Here is a 24,202-nt window from a genome sequence, read left to right on the forward strand (position 1 = left end):
GATAGGAGCAAAATATCTGAGTAAGTAAATGTTGTTTATGTGTCATTTTCTTTGTAAAACATATCATGTGACCTGAAGCTTGATTTGCATCTACAGATTCATGCTTGTATTAAATATTGTATGTAATTTAGGGATTGGTAGAGTGTACAGATTTTATATGTAACATAAACTTGCATATTCAATGAAGAGCATAATTAATATAATTTAATGAGTAGATTCAGTTGGCCATTGTAAACACTGTGTCATGTCACAGAATGTTACACATAAGTTTCTTGCAGCTAGTGTTAAAACTAGCAACACCACAGGCAACTTCTACAGTCAAACTTATTGTTTCTAATTAGCTCTTTGTGTTGCACTTGCAACAACCCTGTGTGCCCATTGTTTTCCACCCTCTTGACTGCTCTCTGCTGCTGTCTCATTACTGATAATTGTCTAAGTAACCACCCAAATTAACACTGTATACACAGTATAACTAAAATGTGAGCTACCAAATGCTGCGTATCAGCACTTAAGATGACAATTAATTGACAAAATTCATCTCATTCCTACGCTGTACCATATAGTCTATGAACAGACAGGGACAGAAACAAAGGCAAAAAAAGGACAAAAGATTATGGACAACAGAATTAGAATTGTTTTGATCAAAGACAACAAAGCAAACTGTCTGTACAATGACAAAACTTCATATTCAGTATGAAATAAGTGATGACATGCTAGCAGCTCTATGTGGCTGTATTTTGCCCCAGCGGTGCTTTGAACTAACTGCTAACATGCAATGGCAGTACTAGAATGATGTCAGCTATAATGTTTACCATGTCAACCATTTTAGCTTAGCATGTTAAAATTTATTAGCTACTAAACACTAAGTGCAACTGAGGCTCCTGGGAATTTCAGTTTTACAGCTATTTGGTCATACACAAAAGTATTAAAACAAAGTGAGATTTAGACCTGATTTGTTGCTGAATGATAAGGTAAGGGATCAATTAAATGTTGCATTACCACATTTACAACCCATCAAATAGTTGTTGAGAAATTCATGATCAAAGAAGAGGACTGACCACTAGCAGTGCTAAAAGCATGTGTGTATTTACTTTTATATTTTATATCAGGATATTACTTATGTTCAAAATCCAACAACATTTAATAAGTCTTCGTTAACCCATTAATGTCTACAGTAGAAAGTTAGAATTTCCTTTACAGCACTAATTACTAGCTGAGCCAAGTACAAATTGGTCAAAGTATGAGGCAACAGCACACATTTTTTTGCATTCTTTAGGGATTGTTGGTTTTATGGTTTTCCATGAAATCATTTCTGTCAATAGGTTAGGAATTTCATGCACACATGGTCTGGATTCTTAGAAAGATGATCATCTGTAGTGGTAAACATAGCTTCCCCTGGGCTTCTTTTTCATGGTCTTTGGGTCTTCAAGTGGGTAGTCCTTCACACAGTTGGCCCTTAAGGTTCCTGCGGCACAGATTCCCTTCTCACTGAGGGTCTGTTGTTGTCAAAAGTGATCTAAAATCTTACATCTTTGGCAGTGACTCTAAAAGTTCCATATCCACAGAGCCACCAAGCCTGATATCTGGCAGTCTGGCCCACTTCCCAGCGTAGAGTTGGCACTGGTTAAGATATCCCAGGATCATGTTGAGGCACCACAACTTGTATCCAAACTGTACTGGTTTTCCCTTGATGAAGTAGGGAAAAGGATAATTGCCTCATTCGTGCAGACATCCTAGTCAGTCTGGAACCCTTCAACTCTCTGACTCATCATATTTAACAGGAAGTTAAATAGTTTGAGGGAAAGATTGCAGTTATCCACAGGGTTTAGGGACTTGAGAATGTCTTCAAGTCTCTTCCTGGTCAAAAGCTGGCACAGAGCAGCGTTGTAGACGTCATCATTATCATACCACATCATTTGATGCCATGGTACTGTGCTGTAGTCACTTATCAGCCGCACTGCCAAAAAGGCTGTCATATAATTTGGAGAGACATTGTGCGATGTAAATAGGTTGCCCAGGTCACATAGATCAACAATCAGCTTGTTGTCGAAGAACTCCTTAAACAATATGATTCCCCCTCAATCTCAGTCAGCATTTCTAAGGCTCTGTTCCACGCAAAAGTTTTCCCCTCTTGGAAGGTCTTGTACCATGTTTTTCTTTGACCTTTGTCATTTGTAGCTCCATGTTGTTCAATCTTGTACTCGGCACCCACAGGTGTGTCCATGTGAAGACCTTCCTCATTCTGTGCATTTTCAATGTTTGCACTGATACTAGCCACTTGCGGTGTCTCTTCATCTTAAGCACTCTCATCATTGATTTTTTTTTTCCCTTTCTACATTTTTGTAGAGGATTATATCTTCTACAACATCTAGATGATGACCTGACAAGTAGATCAGACTTCCACCATCTCCACTGTCCTCTGCACTGACACTACTCTCACAATCTGGAGGCTCAAGAGAAATGTCTGCTCTCTCAGTGTCAACTGATGTTACCAATTCAATAACCTCCTCAACAGTGAATCTTTTTCCAGAATTGGCCATATCTCACTTCCAGCACCTCTTCCATTTGCCTGCCAGCAAGACTGACAGTGGCCGACTGCAACAGACCAGATATGTGAACAAAAATACATCTGCACCTTCAAGTCCCGATGGGGACTTGAAACCTGAATGCACATTAATCAATGACTTGTGTCACTGTGGGGACAAAAATTGAGTCCCCATGGGTAGAGACTGCTTATTAGTGGGATAAGTTCTTTCTGATCCAGTTTAAGTCAGATATTTAGCATGTCAAATGCTTGTTACTTATTTTTGCGATTTTAGGCAAGACATGTGAGATCAAACATTTTGATTTTGACTGTGGCTACATAAAAAACTGCTGTTTCCAAAGCAGATTTTGTGCTCCCTCCTCTAACAAAAAAATAGTGGGGCTTTTCCTCAAGATTAATGGGTTAAGGCAGCAATGCACCAGTAGTGGCACAACACTGAGTGTTAAGTTGTGCATCATTGGTCCAGTGGATCCTGATTTTGTTGAAAAATGTTTTCATCACTCTGAACTGAATGTTCCCAAATATGGCTGTGCAGTTGTGTTTGTTTTTGGTCGCTCATAAGCTGTTAAGTCCAGTTTGGAGATTTTAGAATAAATCAGTTCTTATATACACCACTGCCTTTGATGAGCACATTTTGAACTTTTCATAAATTGATATTCTCTATCAGGGAAACCAAATTGCTTCAGTAACCACACAGAGTTTGAGTTAAATGGAGGTGAACTGAGAGTGAGTGATAAATGCTCTCACACAAACACAGGACTGCAGCAGCACTGGCAGACAATACCAGCTCCCTCTATTCAAAATAATGACGCAATCCTGCAGAGCGGAGGCCTTGACAGCATTTGTGAGTTCAGACGCTGTAGACACGCTGATTGAATGGATTTAAGCTGTTGTTTATTAAGGAGTGCCAATCAACACAGGGTGCTATGATGATGTACCTCACTAAATGTCCTATAAAAACAGATGGATTTATATTCTAAAACCTAATACCTTTGAAGTATGTTTAGGCAAATGTAAGTCATCAGTCTCTCCTACGCAGTGCTACCCAGTCCCTCTAACAATACAGCAAATTTTTATTTAGACCTCTCCATTAGGAAGGCAAGATGTCCAATGAATTCAACCCTTTAAAAATTCTTGCAAGTGCTAATCAAAAAACACACTGAATATTAACTGGCTGGCTATAAGATAAGAAATAACCAAAAAGTCTGCAAAAAGTCTTTATCCCACTTTGCTTCATCATACGATCTTTCATCATCTTACCACACATTTACTTGGTTATGTAAACACAACTGTCCTTGTAATACTCCATTAGAGCTCAGATGCCTTTCTTGGCCTTGGCAGAACTGCCACCACATCAGATTCACTCATGTGGGACCACTAAATGAAACTCTTTCACTATTTCATTTTCACCCTTCAATATTCAATCAATATTCACCTTGTGGATGCCCATCATAAAAATATTTTTTTCAAGCCTTTTCAAGGCTCAGATGCAAAGCTGTGGGGAGGACTGATTGATAGATTCAGTGATTAGATGGTTTGAAACCAATGAATTATTTTTGCTCCAGTCCTGTAGATAATAGTATTTACTGACTGTGACTGTGTTGGTAGCTGAGACTATTTACAGTGCACTTCAGGCACAACATACACTCAGCTGCAATTCTTTGATCAAGTGATTATTATCATCTGAGCTGTCTGTGAGTGAAACATACTGGCTATAAATCAGGTAATCTGACACTTGGACTGATGAAATGATCAGAAATGATCCAGATAGCTGCTGCATCAGCACCCCGCAACTTAAGTTTTAATCCTCCTTTCAACTTAAGTGAAAGGCCTCAGCAACCTATTAGATGAATTTTGGAACAGATATTTGTGCCTCACTCATGATGAATTGTAATAATTTAAATGATCCCTTAACCACTGAATTGGTTAGATTGTTTCAGTTCTGTTCTGTGTTCCCATATTGTGATACAGGTTTGTGAACGTTTGTATCCCGGTTTTGGTTTCAGATTTAGAATTATTGCATCCCTACTGTAGATTTACTTAGTGTTGTTCGAGTATAACACTTATACACAATAATGAAGTGGCAGTGTTGACTGCGGAATGAGTTCAAAAGTGGCTCACCGCATTGTGTAAAGAAGCGTGCCATTGTCAACTAGTCGTAGCAGTTTGTTGGGAGTTGTCATGTTGTGGGCCACAGATTTCTTTCCGTTGTGAAAAAAGGTGTCAGGAGTCCAGATCTTACTGGCCAGGAGGTTGTTGAGGGGTAAAACTTGCATGGGCCCATCGAACTTCAGCCTCTCGTCCCTCCAGCTCTGACGGAAGAAGACATCAATGGTGTATTCCTGAAGGGAAGAGAGTGAGATGGATTAGTTGGCAAGAAAACAGCTTATGGAGTTGGGACCCAGCACTGGTTGGGACCCGGCATTTCAGTAAGTGTCCTAGGACACTTACTGAAATGGAGCCATCCTGCTTCAAAATGTCTGCAGTTAAAAGGGTCTGTTGTTGTGTCCACACAATTATATGTATAACTTTTACTGACTAATACTATGGAAAGTTAAATGAATATCAATATGCAACATACTTCATGTATTGACAGACTGACATCTTTTCAATCATTGTGGTCACTTTCAAGAAGTCACCATGTCTGATGGGATAAAAGGAAAAAAATAAAACCCACAAATCATTAACGGGAAAAAAAAAATCTATTTAGAGGAAAAAACAATTAATGCAAATGAGTTTTTTTTTTTTTTTAATTACACAGTAAAGTGACAAAAAATGTCTGATACCAAACCAATAACACAAAAGATTTGTTGTGGAGTTGTCACTTTTGGCACCTGCATTCTGCTCTCAGGCAGTCATCATTTTTAATAAAAGACACACAGGTGTGTGCCATGCTACACCATCTGTCAAGCACAGCTTTAACAGAAAAAAGGATTCATGTGCGTGCACACAAATTTACATACCAATTATTGTAGAATATATTGTGTCTTTTAAAGTTATGTATTCCAGCATCATGTAATTACTACTCTGTTAACAATGTAGTGTTTGTTTCAAACTTGAAAGCCTAACCATGGACTAAGACACAAATGAGCCTCGGCGAAAAACCTTGTAATACATCTGTTTCATGTTTTATTAATATGCAACAAAGTCTTTCTGTGTTGTCACCAACACATGAAACACTAAATAAAATACAATGAATACAGGAAGTAGCCAGTCAAAAGGAATTTATTTCACATTACTCATTCAGTAAGACTTGGTGTCCTAGCAACCGCCTTCCCTCCGTACAGTGGCAGTGCAGAGTGAGTGCAGCTGTCTTAACCGAGTGAGATGGAAGGAAGCTGTCTGTATCTCGCGCAACAGTGCACATTATTGGTGATCAATAAAAGCACAGCATATGTGTTTCTCTCTAATTGTCTTTGGCCTTTTTGCTCGTACAGTGAAAGAGCTCACCAACCGTAGTGCTCACCAGTCAACTGTAACTGGCTGCTCCCTGAGTGAAAAAAACTGATAAAGTCATTTCTCAGTGGCTTTAACAACAGGAAGCCATCATCCTCAGCAGGAGAGGTGTTCAGCCTCCACTCAACACATCAACAGGGCTCCTCTAAACAGCGCGGGATGGACGTCTGTTAATTGATGTGATTGACCTCCCGACTGAGTGCAAACCTACCGTACCATAAAACAGTTCCACCGCATCTGTCCTCACAACAGTCAGGTCAGGTCAGGTCATAAGACTGAAAGACTGATGAACGCACATGTGGACGCTAAGACACACACTATATGGTGATTTATTGTTCAGTGTCCTGTTAATCTTTGACCCAAAGTTTCTGGCAACACTCCAAGAAAGTTTGTTCAGTCCTGGCACCGAAAGACCCTGGACCATTTAAATCCTGATCGTCGCATTTATCCTCATGCTGTGCACTTAATTCTTCTCGCCTTTTCTATATCAGATGCCAAATCTCACCCCAATCAGTGTAAAACATCCAGTGACGAATACAGAGACAACAGTGTGTTTGGCCCAGCTGGGTGTTGCCATCATTTGTTTGTTTCCTTTGGACAGAAGTCTCTTGGAAACACTGGGAATTAATTTGAAGATTGAAGGACAGGAATGTGGATAAGCATAGTCAATCCCCACATAAGGCCAAATGGCACAATCAGTTTGAATGCCAGCTGGTGTTCCTCCAGGGACTGAGTGATTGATTTCTCCTTGACAGAGGAGACAGAGCGGAACTTCTCCCAAACAGTAGATATCAAATGTCTTTTTTATAGTGGCAAGGATCACGAATGGATTTACTGTAGCAAACAACTGTAATTTAAATGACATTTTAAAACACATTCATGGCACCTCAGTGACACTGTTACAAACAGATTTATGAATACACAATCACCCTTCACACATAAAATACAGATCCCTTTTATATGGCTATATGTTTTGTTTTTTTTTTGGCAACCTGCCTTTATTAGAAAGCAGAGGATAGAGACGCAGAATGTGGGGAGAGAGAAAGAGGAGCCATAGCAGTGCTTGGATAGAATCGGAAAGCGGCATTGCACATAAGTTGTAATACTACTTGTATTTATATTGCTTAAATTAACAAATCTCAATATTATTAAATCCTAAACCTGACAACTAGATAAAAACTGTATTAGTGACAAAAACAATATAGGAATCTAGGTCTGCAATTAAGAAGTATTCTAACCTGTAGAATTTTTTTAAACTTTATTTTTAATTTTAAAAGTTGTGCCAAATGACCATCAAGTTTTCAAAACCCAAGGCAACATCTTCAAAATTCTTGTTTTGTCCATACAACAGTGATAGGAAATTGAATAAATCAGTAACTACTCACATTGAAAACCCAGAACAAGCAAACATTTGGCATATTTTGCTTGATAAATGACTTCAAAGCTGCCAAAATCAATATTTTTAGATTAAAGACAGATCAATAGCCTGTGTATGTGTATTGTGAAAGGGGTTGCTCTTTGTGTCACACCCACTGAGAATTATCACTCAGTTCCTACAGCTGCAGCTACAAAGCTCTGATAAACCTACTGTATGCTACTTGCGCAGCCTTAACAGACATACTGTAGTTAGCATCTACATGGTGAACATACTGGAACATTTAATAGCTAAAGAGCCAGAAATTTCCCTCAAGGAAAAAAAACCAAAACAAAACATAATCTGTTAATATTGTGTTGACGGACCAATTACCAAGTGTACACATTTTTCTATAAATGTCCTTCATAACTGAGATTTGGTTTACCTACACTGACGGTAGCCCTCTAAAACACGCCTGTGACAAGACATAAATAATAATTACAATATCCTTTATAGTTAACTTCTCATAAACCCGGTACGTCTTGTAATGCAGAGTCAGCTGAATTGTGACAAATTAAAGCTATTTCTGTGTTTCTTTGAATCTGTTTTATAATGAGGTAGTAATCACAGTCTTTGTCTTATATGCCATAACTAAATGGGTCTCTAATGTTTTCTAGTCAAGGTTAATTACTGAACATGTTAAGTAAATACTGTAGGATTGTCACAGCAGGCCATCATGGGAAAAGAACGCACAACAGATAAAAATAGATACTATAAAACAAAGGAAAGAATAAGCATGTCAGGCACACAAAGAAATGTCTCCTTTGCTCATATGTGAGTGTATGTCTCAATGGAAAAAGAGTGGTGGAGAGGACCAGCCAATGGCAGGGCAGCAGTCTTGAGAAAATGAAAGGAAATGAGGAAAAGGATAGGAGCGGCTGATAAGATGGCAGTTAAGGTAGGATGTACAGTAGACTCGGCTAAATGAGTATAGACGTTAAAAAATGACAGTGTCTGGTTCTCTGATAATGGCAGGAAGGTTGTGTCTAATATCTGATAGAATATTAATGCAGCCTTTTATCTTGAATTAATGAGTTCATTAAATTCTAAACATTTGGTTATTACATCACATTTTAATAATGTCATTACCTTTTAGTTTTAATTTGGTTTTTACTCAACAGATCTGGACATCTGATCGCCTATGTTTTTACAGTCAATGTGCAGCTTTCTCTCTATTTCATTGAATTATCTGATTAATCAAACTACAGATTTGCCATTTTATGAACTACAATCTCTTTATATTTCCAAATATATAACAAAAAACAAACTAGTAAAAACAACAAAAAAAAACAGTCATCTGAAAGCACCGTGACCCAAACAAGTTGCTTATTCCGGGAAATTGAAATTTTCCGCACAGTAACTTATTGTCCAGTGTTCTTGGCCACAACTTGACATACGCATTTTGTTTATCTACATAAACTGACTGGTTTGACAGCTTTGATTTAGTGCCCCTGACAAGATATTATATTGTGCCAGAGAGCTGCTTCCCCACTTTATTGTACAGAAATGTTATGTATGATATATGTTATGAAGGCTAGTTTTTGACAGTACACAGCAGACCAGAGATAACATTCTGATTAGCTGGTTTGGTAATGATGCAGACCACTTCCTGGAGGCAGCGTATCAATTTCATGTGGCTCTTGTGAACTTCACACTCTGGGCATTGTAATGATTAGTCAAAGATTTGATTAATGTCTTAATTACTAGTCCTTCTTGCTTTCCCGTTGTCAATTATTCTCTCTCGCTTCACTTCTTGTGTGCTGTTCACCTTTCCCTGCTGGGAATGTAACCTGTGTGAGACTTGCAATGAGCTGTGAATCCCATACCAACTCCAATTATCTTCAGTGTTCTCCGGCTTCTGCAGCTCTCAGGCATAAACATGTTTTAGCACTTCATTGTGCCACACTTCAAACGCTAACATTTTGTTCCACAAATATAATCAGCCCCAGAATCGGATGCCGGTAAACAAATGAAGGATATGTCACTGGAAACATGTTTATGCAAGCATTTGTAAAAACATAATGCATTTTTAAATAGTTAAGACACAGTATGAAATTATGCTTATTTTGAATTGACCTCAGGGAAATAAACAGAAGTGGCTCACAAGTGGAAATATTTTGGTCAGGGTATACAAAAACTCTATCTCTTAAAAATTAAGTTTATATACATTTTCAAATAAATGTATTTGCAGACCATATCTCCACTAAATGCTGTGTTCTTGTAGTATACTGAAGTTGTAGGAAGGTATAGATAGAGGGCATACAAGGCACAGGACTTGATACCAGAGACCAGGGTTTGCATCTTGTATCCTCTTGTGATTAGACTCAGACTGCAAAGAAACTATGGTTAGGGAAAGATAGTTTGCTTTTTAAAAAAAAGCTAAAAAAGCACAACTTGTGTCTCGTACATTGTGTTTACTCACACAACGTTTTAGTTGACCTGAGTGTACACAGGGAACCATTGATCAATTTCGTCCGTTGAGAATACTGATAAAGTTTTATACAGTGGCTACAGATGGCTGTGTCCTCATAACTATTGAAGAACAAAGAGAAAAGCAGTGCTACTTTGAGCTAGGTCTGGGCAATAAAACGATACAGTTAATTATAGCAATACAATTTTCCTTGTTAGGAGTATAACAAATAGCCAGTAAATGTTTGATATAATTAATCTCCATGCTTGGATAGCATCCACAGAAACAATTTTCCCCATTGTGGGACTAATAGAGGATTATCTTATCTTATCTTAACAAATAAACTGCCCATCATGTTGCAAGAATAGAGGCATACGTTACGCAAGTTAGGTTTTAGATGAATTACTTTAGATTTAACAATTTGTTTCAATGTGTTTGATTTGTGGCGTGTTCTGCGGCTTGGCATGTGTTTGTCATGTTCTGACTATAGTTTAAAACCACAATTAACTGTCTGGTTTCTTCAACTTACATCCTGGAGCAAAAATCTGTCTTCAAGTTTGGAAGAGATAATGCTTTGAAATTTAATATGCTAATTACCGATATCAACCTTTCTGAATATTTTAATCGTGATGATGTTTTTGGGTTAACTCTACTTATAACAGCAAACAATGTGATATTGTTCAAATTAATGTTGAACTTGTTAGCACATAGTTGCTTGTTTACACATTCAGCAGTCACAGAGCAATGTTACAATTAATTTGGAGTTGTGTTTCTGGTCACTTGAGGAATTTTCGTCCAATATTCACTCTGCTTTTAGCCTTGGTTTTGGTCTCCACCAGCTTCTGAAAGAAACATCTGTAACTTTTTCCAGCTAAATGCTCCTGTGTGTTCACCAGCCAGTCCAAATTCTGCCACTTGGTGCTGGGCAAGTAAACCGAACACTTGAGAGCTGTAAAACCAAAACAGTGATAAAAGATATTGTGGAGCTGAAGTGAACAGTACAGATGGATGATAATTTGTTTGTCACCACAAGTGACACCTTTAATATACAAGTAGTCGTGTTGATCGTAACTGCTGTAACAAAGTGCTTTGAATTGCCCACAAATAACCATTAAAGCATACTCCATTCTTCAGTTGCCATGATTTAATATTGTACACAGGGAAAACAAATCAATCAAGTTGTTGGTGAACATTTTGCTGATGTATCGACATGGTATGACTTTGCAGGTATGTTAATTCAAGACATTTCATCATTACGCTGATTAAAAAATTAAAAATACTTTGTGTTGCAGTTTATTATATACGTGTATTTTTGCTGTATAAGATGCTCATATTTCAATGAAAATATGGGCCCATCTCACCACATGACTCTTATATGACTGCAGGGCACTGAAGTCCTCAAAAGTCCTGTTGCCTGTGGCTGCCATTTTCACAAAAATATATGGTGCTAGGGTGCAAAAAGACTGTGCCTGCTCTGCTTTCAAGTTGTTCCCGCCCTGCACATGAATCATATTGTGACTCTGGGGAACATGATGACCTGTATGGTGAGTGGGAAAAAAAATTAAGCCCTATTTTAAGAGTGCAATATTGGAAAGGTGCTGGCAATATAAGACAAATTTAAAATTCTGTGTGTTCTCATGAAAAGGGGCTTAATTTGGTTTGCATGTCTTTGAACAAGGACAGTGTGATTGATGCAGAATCCAGAAGTTCACCTTCAAATTTTAGCAACACAAACCTCCATCTGTTCTGTTTAGAAGCCCTTGAACTGCTCGGGCATTTCGGAGTTTGAGTTCCCTGAATTTTAAGCGTACGGCTTCGTGCTGAAAATCTCAGATATCCCAGAAATGTTTACCCCCAGAGATTGCGTAGCCCCTGTTGAGATCAGGCCATCACTGACATCTTTGTCAGAGCAAGCTTCAGCACAGTACCTGTGACAGCCTAAATCGCTTCCCATTTCATCAGAACAGACCTGTCAAACCATGAGACAGGTAAATGTGCTGTGACACTGCATACATGTGGATGAGATGCAACTCCATAGACCATCTGAGAGGGGAGGGAGGAAGACTGAAACAATGGGCACAAGAAAAATCAGCAAGAGTATGCGAGAAGGGGGAGGCTTGAGGTGCAGAAACACACCCACCTACTTACTAGAGATCAGCATCAAGATAGCAACCCACATTCTGGGTCATGGTGTGACACACTGCAGAAATCTGCTGTGGTCAGACACGACTCTGAACAAAGCTAGCCATGTTATGGGCCTATGAGTTTCACTCCGATTATGCAGTTAGCCTCCATCCTGTTGTGATAGTGGGACACTAAAGGCAGATGTGGCGTATTGGGGTCTAAGTGAAGGCTGAACAACTGGCCCTCTGGGTTAGTGAGAAGCAGACATTTCTGGGACACTTGATGTTACAGAGATGGATAATTGGACGACTGGATGTACGCAACATAAACTATGAGATGCCTAGGGTATAGAGTGTGCTCTGTCTAGGAACGTTTCAGTTTTGACAGTTTCTCCAAGCATTTAATGCTCCACATTTTAGCCACACTAGCAGTGACTTAAGGGATGACAAAGCCAGTCAGTCAGCACTTTGGTCCAGACTTGAATATCTCAACTATTGGATTGATTGCCATGATGTTTGGTACAGATGTTCATCAATCCTGGAAGATGAATGCTAATAACTTGGTGATTTCACATTTAGCTCCCCTGCCTTTCCTCTAGCCCCACCATGAGGTTGACCTTTGTATATTTTAGTGATATGTCTCAACAACTACTAGACGGATTGTCACAAACGTTGCCACAGACATTTTTGTTCCCCTTAGAATGTACTGTAACAAACTAAAAGCATTGGACAAATCAAAATGCTTGCTGACCTGACAGTGGCGCTTGGTCAAAAATCAGGAGATCATCAAACTCCTGAAGAACTAATGACACTGCCATCAGCCTCAGCTGTACTTTTGTTTAGTGCTAACTGGCTATTTGCCAGCACTAACACGCTAAACCAAGATGCTTAACATGTAGTCAACATTACAGCTGCTAATAACTATGCTAACCTTGTCTTTATGTTCATGTCTGCATGCTGACGTTATCCTTTACACAGAACCTCACAGAACCACTAGCTACTAGTAGCTTAGCCTTGTTAGTAAGCCACAAATAATCAATTTCATGAAGTTATGTATGCCATCAAATTCCCAAAAGATATTGGAACAATCCGGTGGTTAGTACACATACATGTCCTGTAGCCCATCTGAAACAATTATGCTGATCTCTGAGGTAAAGGCAGCTGGTCTAATCCTTAAAACCCATTCAATCTAAAACACAAGCCTTAAATACATTTCTTGGTGTCTTTTTTCCACAGAGGTGTTTCTACATGTGAGTGTGTGGGCCCACAGATATTCAATCAGCAGGGGTTATCTAAGGCTCATTTTCCTGATTTGCATCCAAATCAGTGGTATTTCCAAAGCAGTATATTAGTTTGATATGGAGCTATATCAATTTAAATCTTATTAAAGCGTTAACAAGGTTATCATATATATAAGGAATCTAGGGGGAAACAGCTAGCTCAGACAGACATAATGGCACAATAACAACATGAGAAAAAAGAAGCAGACTAAGTTAAAAGATTTTTTATGTCCTTTAGCAGCATACAGCTGATTTTCCTCTTTATTTTAATAAATAGATAGCTGCCCCAAATTAATCTGCTAAACTCTGGTGAATTGTCTCCAAAACAGAACTTTCCTTTGGTGAACACATCAAGGAAATATCTTAAAAGCTTCTTTCCACCTCTGAAATACCTCCAGGATTAGCCATTTCCTCTCCTATAACTGACCTAGAAAACTGTTTCACGCTTTTGTTTCCCAGAACTGTTTACTGCAGTGCTCAATACTCCGAGGCTGTCCCGCTCCACACTCAAGTAACACATCCGACTCATTCTGAACTCAGTAGCCTGGAAACTCATGAACCAGAAAACACGATCGCATGACCCTGACCTACTGTAGATGTGCCTTCATGGGCTCTGAGTACCAGAACCCGAGTGTTTTCAAAGCCCAAACATACTTCATAAAAACCATAAAAATAACTCACCCTTCGGTACATCACACAATTACCTGATCTATAAACCTGATCTTTCTCTCGCTGGATGCAACAGCCCTCGTTATTCTCTAAATTCAAAAAAAAAAACTGAGCCACCCTCCCAGTCACTCACCCTCAGAGGGTGCCCTCCCTTTTGGAAATGGGCACCAATTTCAGCAATGCAGACCGTTCATTATCAAAGTCCAGAGTCAAGACCTACTTATTTAGTGCAGCCTACTATCCACATTTGCCCATTATATTGTATAATCGTCTGCCTTGTCCTCTCATTCCCTCCTCCTCCCCAGAGCTCCCAGGGCTGATCTGCAATCCTATACAATAGCCCTGCAACAAATTCTACCTTTTTGAAGGTGGAATTTAGTAGGAGGAAATCATCAGAGTGTGAGGGAAATGAGCTGTAAACCCCCATAACCGCTGATATGAATTACACCAATACATTTCCCCCAATTAAAAAAATCATAGAACTAAACTGCACTAAATTTAGGAGATTTTCTGGCTAGACCTCTGCATTGTGCCCACAACAATGTAAACACAGAAAATATTACAACTGATACAGACAAAAAGCATACAGATATCACATATGCTAAAGATTAAAACAAGTATGTAATCCACACATATTGCAGAGCAGTGTTTACAGACATGCATACATACATCTTACATCTTTTCCATAGTGTGATGCTTCCTAAAGGCTAAAACATGATTGCCTTTTGAGGCTAGACCATGAAAAGTCTAGAAAGGAAATGCTTGAAGCCTCTGTGCTGTGTTCATGTGCATATAGAGCAAGAAAATGCAGTGTAGCCTGAGGCCAGAATGAGCCTTTGCCTGGGTAATGATCAGTGTAATCCTGACAGCAAATTTAAAACTGACTAAGCAATGAAAAAAAAAACCAACAACAATATGGTGATGCTATGTTTCCACATCTGGTAACAGTCAAAACGTTGGCATGTACAGTACATACACTGATTACAAGATGAGGGTGTGAGTGTGTGGATAACAGGTATCTTGCCTTTGACAGGAGACAGAGAACACCTGCTGTAGCCTTACCAACTGTGGTTCCGATCAAAACGTTACCACAAGTGGGTTTCTGTGGCCTGTGCAGCCGTCACATGTGTCACTGTCTGTGCTCTGTGCTGTTTGCCACTGATTCATGATGTTGCCAAGTGGAGCATGTGAAGAGAATAAAAGATTGGGGCTTGAATTGAGCCCTGAGAGACCCCAAAGGTGATATCTGCTGTAGAAGATAAAGCACTGTCTATTGTGATAAAGTAAGGGAGCGAACACTCTCTCACAAAGCAACTTCCACATTCTGTGGTCAGCGTACTGTATCTTTACAATGACAGGAATGGTCTCAAGAAGGCAGAAGTCAAACCTAAACCCCAATTTTTTTGTTTCTGAGTTGTAGAAACATCAGTTCACAAAGTAATCTCTCATGCAAGATATACAAAATACATTACCACTGCAAAAACCACATTAGTGACTGATGAATCATAAAAAAAAATCAGTTTTACAACACATGGCTTTGAGGGGAAAAGAGGTTAGAATGAAGTGAGCTGATAAAAAGATGCAAAAAGATAAGCAGGCTGATATCAGGCTACTGAATTAAGTTTGATGCTTCTAGATTGGTAGGTAAACAGCTGTCAGTGCTGCTGTTGGCTATGTAGTGATAGCAAAAAAAAATGAACTATATGGTTGTGTTACTTTACATAAGGCAAGAAGCCATTTGGTCTGAACATAATCTCTGTTATAATACACCATCAATGAAATAAAAGAGGTTCTTTCTAAAGGCTCCTGGCTTCTACCATCCACTGTAATAATCCTCACATAAGACTGTGAGATTCTCATGAGGTCCTCACCAACCTATGTAAAGTTTGAGTCTGACAGCCTGAATGTAAGCTGCCCCAGAGACATCGATTCTTACGATGTGAAGAATCCCCCTAGTGAGACCAATTCAACTCCGTTCTCCAAAAAGCACTAATCTTGCTACGTCACACAGGCTGTCGAGCCAGCTCAGAGCTGAGCCAGAGAAACCACCCAGTGCTCAAGGCGGTCAATTAGAGCTGCACAATCAAATATGTCAAATGCTATATAAAGTCCCAAGACAAAGCGCAAACCATCTCCAGCATGTGCTGTTTAAAGGAGGTCATCCAGGGCTTGTAATGGAATTTCTGATAAAGTAGTACCGCTTAAAAAGATAGTACCTTGATTTGGAATACCATTTTCATTTGTTTTTTGTAAAAAAAAAAAAAAAAATGATGATGATTTAAATGCTATCTTTTCTGCTTTTACTAGAGGTGATTTTTTTTCTGTAGTATTGAATTAACAATGAAAGTCCTAATGGCTAAAGCCTGCATGGCCATCAGCTGCAAACCACATTAGTAATGATTTTTTAAATTGGATCATATCACCCACCTCTGGTTTAAATGAGATATTAAATCCTTAATTGGCTAGCTAAAATATTGCCAATTAAGTAAACATCATTGTCAAATTATTTTTTTGAATAATATCCAACCAAGTGGTAATAGAAACAGCCAGAGAGTTACAGGTCTACATCTGTACTCCCAGACTAGTTTTTTTTCAGCTAAAGTCAAAGTGCTGCATGCATGAAAGTAGAGGAAAATGTGCTAGTAGAGAGATAACTGCAAATAAAAAAAATACATTTCTACGATCAAAAATGTCAAAATTGTCTGTAAGGAAGTGTGCAGGAGCAACATCAGGTGAATAGGTAGAGCATCTCATGCAGAAAGTGGAGTACAGCAGGAATATTAGTTTAAACCATATTATTCAGTCATTTCCTGTCTAAATTTAAGTGCTTACTTTTTTGTAGAAATGACTTTATTTGTTGTTTTTTTAAAATAATCGTTGAGACATAATTATCCATCCTTGATCCATGCACAGCAAATGCACAACTGTCAGTGTTGTTGTGAAGTAATTTAATATATTTTGCTGTATCATGCTATATATGCTGAAATACAATATGATCAAATGAAGAGGTATGGAAACACTGCTATCAGACACAGAAATTATTGTTGACTCCTAAAATGTGTGCAATCCTGACTGAAATTTAATTCTATTATTCTAAGGTTGCAGAATTCAAAATGACAAATGTTCTTCAAGTACTTTTGTCAGACTGAAACAATTACAAGTGCAGCTGAATAAAGACTAATAACCTGCTTAGATTTGATGACTCACAGTGCTCATTACAGCGGGGAGGAAAGAGAAGAGAATAATACTCACCATGTCTGTATCTGACACTGGCCCAAAACTCGTCACGTAGATGTTTGTCCTCACTTCTGTCACACTCTCTGAGGAAAGAGAGAACAAGGAACACATCACAGTGCAGTCTGCAGACGAAAAGCTTTGCTGCAGCTCCGTCTTTGTTAAGCTGATTGTTTGTGTACATGACGGTGGAGTTTGCTTGTTGGCATTTAACTAAGCTGCTTCACACAGAAATTCAGCTGTAATCATGTGTTAAAGGATCACTTCAAACTGAGGAAAAACTCAAGATTCAGACACACTCAGTGAAATATTTGTGCCTGTCTGGACAGATTAATACCTGGATTCTCACTGTCTTTGTGTATCATTTTGTTAAAACAACTAACATTGTTGTTGTGCCACAGATTGCAGGTGTTAGCACAACAGCAAACCAACAGTATTAGACATTTCCTAAAATGTAGATTGATGCATTGCTGGACAGCACTGGTTACAACACAGCCAACTATTTGGCCCAGGAGGTTTTTTTTCAACCTCAATTCAGGGACAAAAATGTTGCTGTGAGCAACTTCACAGATGCTTTTTAAAGTCTTTCATTCAGTAAAACTACCATTTGTTTGGCTAAAGCTGGTTTTGTCCACTACAGCATTAAATCGGCTTTGGGCCAGGCCCAAGTCTGTATCTTTGGAGAGAAGACATCCCTTTTGACCCAAAATAATTTTAGTTAGCCTGCCCAAAAAACATTTAACAGTCCCTAAGGGACCACTGGCTCGGGAATAAAATGCAGCAGCTCAGCATTAAGGATGCTGGTCTGTGTGTATTTTCTATTCAAATAATGGGCACACTTTGTTGCCATTACACAATTTTATGCACACATTATAATCACATTAGACGTGATGTCGTCTATTGTAGTATGAATCTGGCATGAATGTTATTTGCCTTTCTGTTCTATATATTTCTTTTAATTAGAATTACATGTATCATTGCACTTTATGTTACATTACAAGCTCCATAATCGCTTTTCTTCTGTCATAATGATTTATAGATGATTCGTGATCCCATAACAACACTCAAACTGATCATTATACAGTAGGTTAGTCAAGACTTTTAAATGTGATATCAATTAAGAGATGTGGAATGACTGTTTTCAAATACTTTAGAAACGATTTTAGTATAGCATTAAGTAGGACATAATATGAAAGTCGTGACAGATCAAAATTTGCCCTCTTTGGTGTGGGCTGAATCAGCTTCTCTGGGGCAAATGTGTAAAGTAGACTTTTGGGCCATTGGCGAGACAAATAGCTGCTCCCAGCGGTGCAACAACTAGAGAGTGATGAGGCTTTTCTCCAAAAGTGAATAGATCCTCGGCTCTAACTGCGTCCCAGATCTAAGCGACCACCCACAGGTGAAGTCTCCAATCCTCTTGCAAAGGGCCCCCCTGAGAGCGGAGATCCACTTCCACATTAATCATTCCTCCGACACAAATAGCACTCACAAATACGTGATTATCACAGCACCGAGTCAGCAGTTTGCATGGCAGGCATAGGCGGGGGAACAGAATGAGTTGCCCTGTTTCTGTTTACAACAATGCACCGGAGCATAGGGCACAGCTAATAGATGCCGCTGAAAATGAAATTAAATGGTGTTCTCCGGTTTCTGTACAGTCTGTTTGTCTGAGACGGTCCCACATGACTGTTTCTCTCTAGGATTGTGGGTGGTGGGGCATGGGGGTGGCCAACAGGAGGAAGATTGGTAGTCTTGTTCTGTAGACAGAAGCCCTTGACTTTGGCTGAGCGTGCTGGCTATACTGAGAAGGGCCCCAGCTGCTGTGTTTGCAGGTGGATGGTTGGACTATTGAGGCTTTAAACTTAATATCATTAGCATGGCTCATTCAGTCCTCTCAGAGAAAATAAAAACAACCCATATAAGCAACTTCTTATAATTTCTTAATGTTTATTTGATGAATAAGATTAATTTAGATCCATCTGCAACACAAGATGACTTACTGCCCCACACAGGACTGTTGCTCAATCACTGCTCTACATGAGGAAATCATCATGACTTGTAAGCCATGACCAGTGCAGGCCTCACCATCTCCTTGCCCTTGGAGATGTGAATGTCTGCACAGAGAGGCAGACTATGACATTAACATCTTGTGCCTGGTTCCTCTCCCTGGGTGCCTCCCACGGAGTCCAGGTCATCCAGCCTGGTAGCTCTGCAGCCTGGTAGCCACGCTCGTGGCTTCAGCGGCAAGCAGCAGAGCAGAAATGACCATTCCAGCTGGCTGGCTGAGAAATGGCAAAGCCTGCTTGAGCGTGTGGGCTTGCTGTTATGTGGTTTGTTGTCCTTGAGGGGCAAATATTTGGATGAAATGGCATCAATTAGAGGGATTTTCACTGACATATGTGCTTATTCGCCATTTGGGCATGATTGAACTGAAGACTCCCACCCAAGGGAAGGCAGATTTCCATAACAGTGCTGCATGAAGTGACCTGACTTCAGTTTGTGCTTGGTTGTGGTGTGTTGTCTGTGTGAGTTACCACGTCTCTTACCATCCACTAGACGAGCACTAGCACTAGTGCGTGAATGAGTGAGTGAGTTTTCAAAAACCTCTACTGCAAAGAAACAATTTAAAGAGCAACACCAGGATAGTGTCATTTCAGCAGTGAGCAAAACAAATGTTGACGTCAATGGAATATAGCAAACCTCTCCTCAAATCAACCAGTCCATCCAGAGCACAAGTTTTCATAGTCTGACAAAAATGATTGAGCTATGATTCTGAGTCTTCAAGTATTTTAACTGCCTCCATGAGCTGTGTGTGTCACAGCTGCTGCTGCTGCAGCAACTGCTTGACCATCTTGATAAGCAGGCCAAACTACAATAGCTCTCTTCCTGTTGTTTTCAGGACACTGGTGCACTCCTGTCGCATTCACTTCATACAATATCTTCTCTCTCTCTCTGCAGCCCCCTGTAACTCCCTTGTGCCTCCCCTGGAGAATATGAAAACCTCTGAACTCAAGAATCAGCTGTTGTGTAAACAAGTCCGTTCAGCTGGTTTTACTAAAACTGCTTTTTGAGCTAAGTTAGGAATTATTATTTATTCTATAGATTAAATCAGCTGGGGCCATATCTAGTCAGTTTAGTGAATAAAAGTCCTGCAGAGGAGCAATACAGATTATACTGTTAATACCTGTACAGTAAATTTATTTTAGATTTCATCTAATTATCTTGTTAACATCACCATTGTAAAATAAAATAGATACACTGAATTAAAAATACTCTATCCACCATATACTGTTTCTTACCTCCCAGCCCAGGACGTAGCCTGTTGTCATAGCCGTCCAACAGCCTGTCTAGGATTCGGGTGAAAATAGTGATATTGTCTTTACTGTCATCAGGCAGCGGCTCTCTGTGTCCAACTACTGCCCTGTAGGAAGAAATGGAGAGAGGAAGATGAATTCAAAAAGAGAGAAAAACATAATAAAAGACGCTGATATATTGCTCCATAACTGAAGCACTGAGAGTGGCATGACCTCAGTGTACAGTGGTGTGAAATCCTGCTGTTTGTTTGCAGCTGCAGTCACAAAGCTGTACATGTTTTGACATTCCACCACACAAATGGATATATTAATGATTTATTAACTAAAACATTACATATACCAGCTTTCAGAATAAACAAGTGTTGCAAGAATGAGTTGTTTTACATGTTGTCCATGATCCAAGGTGAATTTCATTTGAAATAAAGTGATTTTGTTATAGTTTAATAAAGTATATATGTGATATAACTCAGTTTTGTAAATGTAATGTTTCTGATAAAGAATTAGGTCTGATTTCTCCTGCTTGTTTAATATTTTTCTCACAGTGAAAATCTGTCAGTGATCAGCCTTGGGCTTAAATCAATATTTGGATAAGAAGTGTCTGGTTGTGTTTGTTTTGTTACATCCGTCTTTACAAGCTGGAACCTCCACATTTTACGAAAAAAAACACGGAATTTATGATAATGAATTCTTTCCCAAATAAGAAATACTCTGCAGCGTTTTGTTAGTGTGAGTATTCATCATATGCTATCAGCCACTGGTTATTAATTTACATGGCCCACAATCCCCTGCAGAACAATATTGTGGTGAGATGAAAAGGCCACTCTACTGTAGGTGGAACACTGATGAGTTAATGAGTACCATCTTTAATTAAACTAAAATCCCCTGAGGAACTGACCTATAATATCCAAGTAATCCCCATCAACAACCACTCAATGTCCTGATGCACTATCACAGACACAGCATTGTACTGGTCAGTAAGAATGAAGCTTTAATAACTTTAGAGCTTGAAGAGGAACCTGACTTTTCCTTCAGCGTCATTTACAGAAAAGCCTGTGCTCTCTGCAGCAAGTCTGTCTTTACTTAGGCCTGTTAGAAGGTCTCAATCTGTCCTACAATAGCAACTCATCATAATAGTCCATCTGTGCTACAACCCCATCCATTAAAACACTTACTAGGTGAAGGTCACTACTTTCAATGTATGCAGTTGTAATTATTATTAGTTTGGAGTGGTTCGGAGTTCAAACAGGAAACACATCATAATTCTGAGACATTTGGGCAAATGATTTCAGCCTAGCTAAGTGGCTATTATGTGGGCATATGTGAGCTATAAATAAATATCAATTAAGCATCAGGGGTCCCTCATGTTCCAGAGATCACTTCCTCCATATTGTAATGGTTTCTGTGGTCTACAGTATAATAAACCAGGAAATGAAGATTTATGAAGCCCAGAAAAAGAAAGAAAAAGAACTGTGTTTATTTTAGGGAAGGCGAAGTAAATTACCACCAGTATTATGTTATAATGTATTGAATGCAACATTAATATCAGTAACTACTAGTCCATTCTGCTGCCTGAATATTTCTGATACCATTTTGTTGTGATGGCAAGGAAAGCTGGAGGGTTAACTATTCATTTATGAATTCATTAATTAAAATTCCAAATGTTTGTCTTTGAATATCACTTCACAATCATATGATGGTATTTTTAAACTGAGCTGTTTTTGGGTTGACCATCATCAAGATTTTCATGAAATCAGACACATTTTTGTTACTTTCATGGTCAGCTTTCTTCTCCAATAACCATTCAGTGCAGCCATATTCAGTCATTAATGCTCTGTGTAACAGTTTTCATTGTCATTGTTTCACTGGATTCAAGTTCACATGCATGCAGGATTCACAGGAAATGATAAATACATGTAATGCACTGTTACTGTGTGTAATCTCATCTAAGCGCGTCACTGTTTACTATTTACTGTTCCGACTCTGCATTGTTGTTGTGTTATGTTACTGCTGATGTGAAGAGAACATGCTGCTGCTGCTTGACATTAAAACCATGCATCTAGCGAAAAACAGGGTTTAATATGAGTAAGCTGCTGCTAAATGCAAGTTTGAAGAGTGTTCGCCGTGGTGTTTCACTGCACTTGCCTGTTACCAAGGTGACCATGGGTGTTGCCAAATCAACCAGGACTGAAGTCTTAGCCAGATGATGTCAGCTATTTGAGTCGTGGTATCTCCAGAGTGCACTCCGCTGAGTCTAAGCCTTTTAACACTCAACTCACGATTTGCACCTTATTGAATGGGGCACAGTTTGATATATTCTGGTTGTCAAATGGGCACCTAACTGTATAATTAAGCTCTGCCAAAAATATGTTAAAATATGACAATGTAACAACTATTTGAATGAAAAGCACCGAGTACAAAAAGCTGTGGAAATGGTTGGGACTGGTTTAAATGCAGTAGGTAATATCTCACTTAACATGAATCATATATCAAACAAAAAGCCTCTGTGGCCTCACTGCTAGCACCACTGGAAATTCAAAAATTAATGAGGAGCCTCTAGTCCCTGAGAAACCATTCGAACAACGTCTGCTCCACACTAAAATATCCACTTCAGAAAAACAAAGTACTTGTGTGGTGTGTCGCATCTGCGTGTTTTACTGAAGCATTCTCGCACTCTCTCACACACATACACACAGGCACACACACATGCTAACCTCTTCCAGAATCAGCCAGCTGTTTAAATTCACTGATGAGAACAAGAAAATGGGACATTCCCTTTTTGAGTTTTAAATCATTTTTGTTAAAACATGTAGGTTACATAATCATGCCAGCCACTTGTATTACTTAGTGAGTCTCCTTCACTATTCAGCATCTCAGTACAAACATATAAATATCTACTAATGAAGTAGAGAAGGGCAGAACAGTCATAATTGTATTTCTGAACTAGTCACACGTTATGGAAAAACATATATAAAGAGAACAAACTGAGGCCTATTACTGTTTTATATTTACTCTTGTTTCAATGTGATGCTAATGACATCCTGCATTTATAAAATATTTACACTGGTCATGGGTTTAGCATATAACTCACTTTAATATGCTGTCTGATTGCATTATCCTGTGTTGTCACTGTGAAGTTGAAGCTTGATGGTTAAAAGTGAATTGTGAGTATTTGATCATGAGATGACTGGCATGTATTAACTTGTTGTGGGAGATAAGCCTGGGCTGAACTGTGTTGTTCAGGCCCCAAAACAGAAATCAAAAGTTTTTCTCTTTTCTTTGTTCATTTGCAACAAAATGATAAAAAGTTTATTATAAATGTTTTAGTTTTGTTGCACCTCTTAGGACGAGACAACTTAGACCTATATGATTAACTATTTTCACAGCTGACATTTAGGCAAAGGTGTGATTAATTCAGTTTTATGGTCCTGGTTTTGTGCGTGGTGACTCATTGTGACTTCACAGAAACAATTACTGTAAATGAAACTGATCCATCGATAATGTCATTGATTACGGCTGTAGATAAAATGTCAGCTGCAAAAAAGGCATTTTATTATATGGAGTTTGGCTCTATTCAACTTCAACCGGAGCAGAGGTTTAATTTGAAAACACCTGTGTGGGTCTGCAGGCTTTAAGATGACACTCATTTGAAATGGTGACTGACAGCTCAGTTTCATATTTATTTAAAATGTGACATCAACAGGAAGTCTGGTCAACATCCTTATGGAACTGTCTGGTACTGATCCGTTGCTCGATCACA

General features: G+C 38.9%; 1 protein-coding gene across 2 annotated transcripts in view; it reads right to left on the reverse strand.

The window, feature by feature from the left end:
- The window catches only part of gabra3 (gamma-aminobutyric acid type A receptor subunit alpha3), an 81,521-nt gene that overhangs the window by 18,092 nt on the left and 39,227 nt on the right, over positions 1-24,202 (reverse strand). For both annotated transcript variants that reach the window (XM_018692339.2, XM_018692338.2), the window contains exons 3-5: positions 20,431-20,552; positions 17,150-17,217; positions 4,667-4,887 (exon numbers count right to left, since the gene is read on the reverse strand). In XM_018692339.2, the coding sequence (XP_018547855.1) occupies positions 4,667-4,887; positions 17,150-17,217; positions 20,431-20,552 (411 nt within the window). The remainder of the gene's footprint in view (positions 1-4,666; positions 4,888-17,149; positions 17,218-20,430; positions 20,553-24,202) is intronic.

This window comes from Lates calcarifer, linkage group LG20, assembly GCF_001640805.2.
Source record: "Lates calcarifer isolate ASB-BC8 linkage group LG20, TLL_Latcal_v3, whole genome shotgun sequence".
NCBI lineage: Eukaryota > Metazoa > Chordata > Actinopteri > Centropomidae > Lates > Lates calcarifer.